The sequence below is a fragment of the Aplysia californica genome, unplaced genomic scaffold, assembly GCF_000002075.1.
Source record: "Aplysia californica isolate F4 #8 unplaced genomic scaffold, AplCal3.0 scaffold00389, whole genome shotgun sequence".
Lineage (NCBI taxonomy): Eukaryota > Metazoa > Mollusca > Gastropoda > Aplysiida > Aplysiidae > Aplysia > Aplysia californica.
In genome coordinates, this window is record NW_004797659.1 from 33,364 (window position 1) to 39,182 (window position 5,819).

Genomic DNA, 5,819 nt, shown 5'->3' on the forward strand with positions numbered 1-5,819 from the left:
AATGACCCCCATTCATAAGAATGTTCAAGATCACAGAGACACTGATCACTCGTCTAGTCGGAGTTTCGAGCAACGTTTTGCTGGATCCACGGCAGGTAATCTCGAACGATCGTGTAGACCCCGGGGTTCTTGGGGAAAGCACAGAAGAGTCCCCAAGACGTGATGCCCTGTATCTCCCAGCGAGTGGACTGGCCAGGTGTGGGACACACGAGCGGGCCCCCCGAGTCACCCTCACACGCGTCCACGCCCCCCTGTGGGTAGCCCGCACACATCATGCCTTCCTTCACACGGGACCCGTAGTAGTCCGGCTGGGAACACAGGCTTGTGTTCATGACGGGCACCGCGGCTTGTTTCAGCAGGTCCTGACAGCAGGTACCAGCCGTGTCTCCCCATCCGGTGACGTAGCATTTTGTCCCCACCGGGGCTGTCGCGTTGGGCAGACAAGCAGGGCCCACGTAGTCCGTGTAGTTGAAAGGTTGCGTCAGCTTGATCAGAGCGATATCGTGGTACGACGTCTGGCTCACGTAGTCACGTGGTATGATGACGTCTGCAAAGTACCGCCTCTGCTCGTGCCGACTGGGAACCCCGAGCTGGTGACGCGCCGCTATCAGGGAGTAGTGATCGTACTTCCGGTCGTACACTTTTTCGAAACAGTGAGCCGCGCACAACGCCCACCCGGGCAGGATGAGGGTTGCACCACATTGGTGGCTGTCGTCTTTCAAAACAGACAGGGTCCAGGGCCAGGCCCCGTCGACCGACTCCTTCCCGCCCACGATTCTGTCGTTGTTCAGAGAAGGTGGGATCGTGGACACGCCACACGTCTGTTTGGATGACGGGCAGACCAGCTCGTCCGTCCCGTCCATACACTGAGAGACTTCGTCACAGACCAAGGCTAGGTCTACACACTCGTCACTCCCGCACAGAAACTGACCCGACGGACACTGGATTGGAGGTGGTTTTGTTTCGTAACTGATATTAAAACCGGACCCTTCGACTTGGTCATCGGAGTGGAACCGAAAGACGACGTGGTTACTACCAGTCACGATATCGTAAGGCAAAGAAAAGCCACACAGTGTCTCTATCTGATGAAGGCTAGTCATGTTTTCACTGCTATATGAAGCTGTTATATTCACCAGGCTTGTGGTACTTGCGTTCACAGTGTTGTTTGAAGGAATTACATCGAATATGTTTAAATAGTCAAAGTCGCATGAGCTTGACTGCTCGAGATCAAAAGTTAAAAAGTGAAAATAAAAGACGGTGCCAGGTTCTCCCTGTAGAGTCCATTCACAGTCAAGACTGCTTCTGTAAGTTTCGTCACTATCAAAATTCGGGGATGTTATAAACCCTGACGGCGAAGTAACCTTTAGCGGGTTACCATCACACCCCGGGGGTGTTGGGCCTAAAGTCGTAGATGGGCCCTTTTCAGGATTCTCAAAGGCTACGTAAGTTAACTTGAAACCTCGTTTATTGTTGTCGTTATTACCCACCCAAAACTCCACCGTCACGTTATTCGAAGTGGACAAGAGTTCTCCCGGTATTATGGCGTCACAGAATTGACCGAGTAAGGGGTGGTTCGTGTCGGGCCCATCAAACAACTTGAGCCAGGCGTTCTGACATCTGGACGAGGAGAAGATACCGACGTTGAGATAAGAAAAGTCAAGAGCTATCAGGTGGTCTGAATCCACGCTGATTTTCCACTTGCAAGAAAAGGGCGACGGGTATGGGTTACCTTCGTCATACCCTGGAGAAGATATACTGCCTCTGTCCCCGCCGACTTCAAATACACACGACGATTGTGACGTGCTCGATCTAGTTGTAGTCGGCAACGTCGTGTCTGCTGGATTGATTTTAGCTGACCACGTGATATTGAAACCACGCCCAGTTGTCTGATCGTCTGACTGGAACTCGACGACAGCCTCGTTCCCGCCCACACTCACAGGACCAGGCTTGACGTCACCGCAGTAACGACCCAAAAGTGTCAGCGATGACGCCGCCATCCCGTAGATCATAACGCTGTCGTAAATGCAGTCTCCATGCCGAGGCCTCTCTAGATCGAAGACGTTCACGAACTCTAGAGTGATGGAGTACCCCTGGGGCGCGACTATATGCCAGTGGCAGTGAGCTCTATCGCTGTAGGACACGGGGTAGCCCATGCTGCTGATGGTGCCGGACGTTCCATGTTGTTCGTACAGATCCCCGCAGCCTGACGGTTGGCCCCCACACCCCACCTCGTCCTCCCCATCCTCACAGTCCTCGTCGCCATCACACAGATACTTGTCCGGGAGACACAGGGATGTACTGTTGCACCGCACCGTGCCCAATGGGCAAGACTGGCTCACGGACACTGTGAGGGTGGAGTAAAACGACGTTATAATGTTATTTATAGTTTGTTTGTTTTAGTACTAAGAGGTTTACAACACTTGCAACACAATAAGGTCATATAATTCAAGTGCCGAACAATAGATGAGCAAACCACACCAGAGCACCCGCCAACCACCCACCTTTTTTTTTACTTATTTACTTTTTTTTGGTAAGTGTTTTAAAGTGCTTGCAACTGCATTATAAGGTCATATGAGAGCTCAGGAATCAAAAAGCAATTTCAGTATACACGTAGTAGGAACTTATTTTGAATTTTGTCCGCGTGGTGGCCGGAGTCTACTCTTTTCGATGTTAGGACCACCAAGGGATCTTTAACGTGAACAGTTTACACAGCAGACCTCCGATATTTTGTTTTGTTTTGCCCTTATCCAAAAAGGTTAGGAGAAGGGGGGAGCAGAAAGTGGAGACGAAAGCTGACTTAAGGAGCAGGAAAGGAGGGTAAAGGAGAAAATTTTAGAGAAGAAAATGTTCCTTCGCCATCAGGTTTAGAACCTAGGACCTATTCAATAGGAGGAGAACACCATACCTCTAGACCATGAGAGCCCCCCTGTTATGTTGCCAATAACTTTTCAAATGTAATTGTGGGTTTTTGTACACCCTCGTCCACACTTTTTAGATCGTCTAGGAGTCGAACCGGACAGTTACAGTAGAGTAGAAACCTGTTATAACAGGGATGGTGGACCAGAGAAAAAGTGCTGTTATATCAGATCCCTGTTAAATCAGAAATACAAGGGAAGTAAGCATTTGTAGACTAATCCAGCTGTATTTATTCATGGGTAGTTTCCCTTGCCCCAAGTACCCACGAACAGGGTTTTTTACGCATGCGTGTAGCTAGGCTTAGGGCTAGATCGATGTTTACAGCACACTGCAGCCCTGTCTTGCTTCACCTGCTGCATCTCTCTCTCTCTCTCTCTCTCTCTCTCTCTCTCTCTCTCTCTCTCTCTCTCTCTCAACGTTGTTAACGAGCCTTTGTCTCTGTTATGACCGATTCGGCTCCGATGAGGCCCTGTTATTGCCGATAACTTTTAACAGAGACAAAGACTAGGGAAAAACGGGAATTTAAAAAATCCCTGTTATTACTAGATCCCTGTTATTACCGGGCCTGTTATGATTTGCACTGTACTTCAACCATGCTTGCTAGGGCCAACCCGGACCGAGAGGGATACAAGAGATACAACACCCCAGCAGAAATCCTGAGACGCTCGATAAATATTCTCCCCCGTTATGGTATTGAACACGAGTCTCCTGCGTGCGCCAGCGAAGCGCCTGTAATATAATATAACCTCTAAACCACAGACGCTGATTCACATCTTGTCCGAAAGCAGATAAGGACAAAAAGGACATGATTTAACTGTCCCCGTCGTTTTATGTAAGAAAAATTATGAAATTATGCAAACTGAGCCCCAAAAATGTGAAATTATGCGATTCTGTTAATTTTAACAAAGAATAATAAAGGAAAATAATCAGAAATTATGCAAAAAAATGATCAAATTTTGCTACAATTATGCGGGGTGCATAAATCCACGGGGACAGGTTTACAAGGGAATACAAGGAGGAATGCTTACAGCAGCACACACAAGCCACCAACTTAAGAGAGGTTCAAGGGCCCACGTTTTTTTGTTTTTTACTCTTAGTATATTATTATAATTTCTTATTTGTACGTAGCTGGCGGGTGCTCTGGTGTGGTTTGCTTCTTCTTTCCTATCAAACGTCTATCGTCCTGATCTCTCCTCCTTCTATTTTGTGTTTGTTACTCTGTTGTAACATCTCTAATCTTCGGCACTTATATGACCTTATTGTGTTGCAAGTGCCGTAAAACTCCTACTAAAACTAAACCAATTCTGCCACTTCTCGTTTTAGTAAGAGAATGGGGTACCATGATCGTCAATGTCTGCTTCAGACCTGACACCTGAAAGAGGGGAAGAAGAGTCTTACGGCACTCGCAACACAAATAGGTCATATAAGTGACAAAGATTAGAGCTGTTCCTAAAGAGCAAGAAAAGGAGGAGAAATACAGGCAATAGATGTTGAATACGGAAAAAAAAGGAAGCAAACCACACCAGAGCACCCTTCAACCACCCACCAATTCTGTCACCCAAGTCCTCAGCATCACACACTTCCCAATGATTTCACTCCTGTTCAGCGTAACTACAAAAGATAAGCACCAAACTGAGTCAAATGAATGGTCTGAGCGATAAACGTACAGTTTGATTCCAAATCATGCCCGTGAGACATGTATTTACTTGGTCTAATGTCCTGTCTTGTTGTGCGTTTGCGTGAGTGCACCTTTAAGTCTAACTTTTGTAACGTCTACTGCCATTGTTAACGACCAAGACAAATTTCTCCCTGCGAGATGAATAAAGATTGTCATTGTCATTGTCATTGTCAAATTATAACAAACACTGGCTTGGGTTTGGTAATCTAGATTTTTGTCACGGCTATGAACAACCAAGTGATGCTGTGAAACTGCTAAACTGGCGTCCGTACTACATTATGACCAATGTACAAGAGTTAAGAGACGTTTTAGAAGAATTGTGCTTGGCTAAAACAGCACCTGGACATGGATGGCTGGTGCCTCTATAAATAAATCATTGATGGTCAAGAATGGTGCCTCTTTTAGCCTTGATTTTTTAGAATGCAGCATTATCTATGAGCCTACCCAATAAAGTATATAGTGTCACCTTGTACCGTATATAAATGTAAGGCGTGCTGACAAAATGAGTTACTTCTCGCAATCCACAAATGGAGATATTGGCCAAAAATCGACACCAGGTTCAAATTTGTAGATTTTCTAATGATGCCATGTTATTATTCGTTAAGACAGTAAGACATGCCTTTTATTATTTCATACTTATATATTGTTTTTAAAAAATATTTTAAAAAACTTCAACTATAAGCTAGGTGTATCTATTTCTATTGAGCATCAACCAATCCAAGAAGTAACTCACTTTGTCAGCACATTTCACAAATATCAACCAAGTGGCGTGATAGTAATAGTACTTACTCCCAGATGTCCCTTAAAGATAGGGGTTATGGTTGGGGTAAAAGTTAATGTGTTGATTGCTATCGGATACGCGGCTCTCTCCTCACCTTTACACAAACAGAAGAGTAAGAAAACCAGCAGAATGCACACATAGTTGAGGCAGTTCCCCATTTCCCTTCTCTGAGAGCTGACACAGGACCTGCGTTATCTGCTGCTGGGCACTGCTCTGTTGGCACGTTTACAACCTGTCTGTCTGTCTGACTGTTCTGAAAGTTGGCTGATTTCTTGGGAGGATCTACCCACTTCTGAGTGGTGGGGACACTGCAAGGCATCTACTGATAATGAGATATGATGAGAGCGTTCATGGCAGGGGTGGTTTCATGTTTGTGGTGTGTGTGTGTAGGTGGGTGGGGGGGGTGCGGGTTGGAAGTGAGGGGTGGGTTCGGTGGATGGGTTG

At 46.4% G+C, this 5,819-nt stretch overlaps 1 protein-coding gene across 1 annotated transcript; it reads right to left on the reverse strand.

The window, feature by feature from the left end:
• Positions 1 to 5,685, reverse strand: LOC101846016 (plasma kallikrein). Its single transcript, XM_005103761.2, has 2 exons — positions 5,470 to 5,685; positions 1 to 2,344 (listed from the first exon to the last, which is right to left on the reverse strand). Exons 1-2 carry the CDS (start codon positions 5,531 to 5,533, stop codon positions 54 to 56), a joined length of 2,355 nt encoding a protein of 784 aa, XP_005103818.1. The 5' UTR covers positions 5,534 to 5,685; the 3' UTR covers positions 1 to 53.
• Positions 5,686 to 5,819: the final 134 nt, after the last annotated feature.

Coding starts and splice junctions, on each gene's coding strand:
- LOC101846016 (XM_005103761.2), bottom strand. CDS start 5,533: ATGGGGAACTGCCTCAACTATGTGTGCATTCTGCTGGTTTTCTTACTC. Junction 2,345..5,469: donor ACTCTTCTGTTTGTGTAAAG/GTGAGGAGAGAG, acceptor CCACCCTCACAG/TGTCCGTGAGCCAGTCTTGC.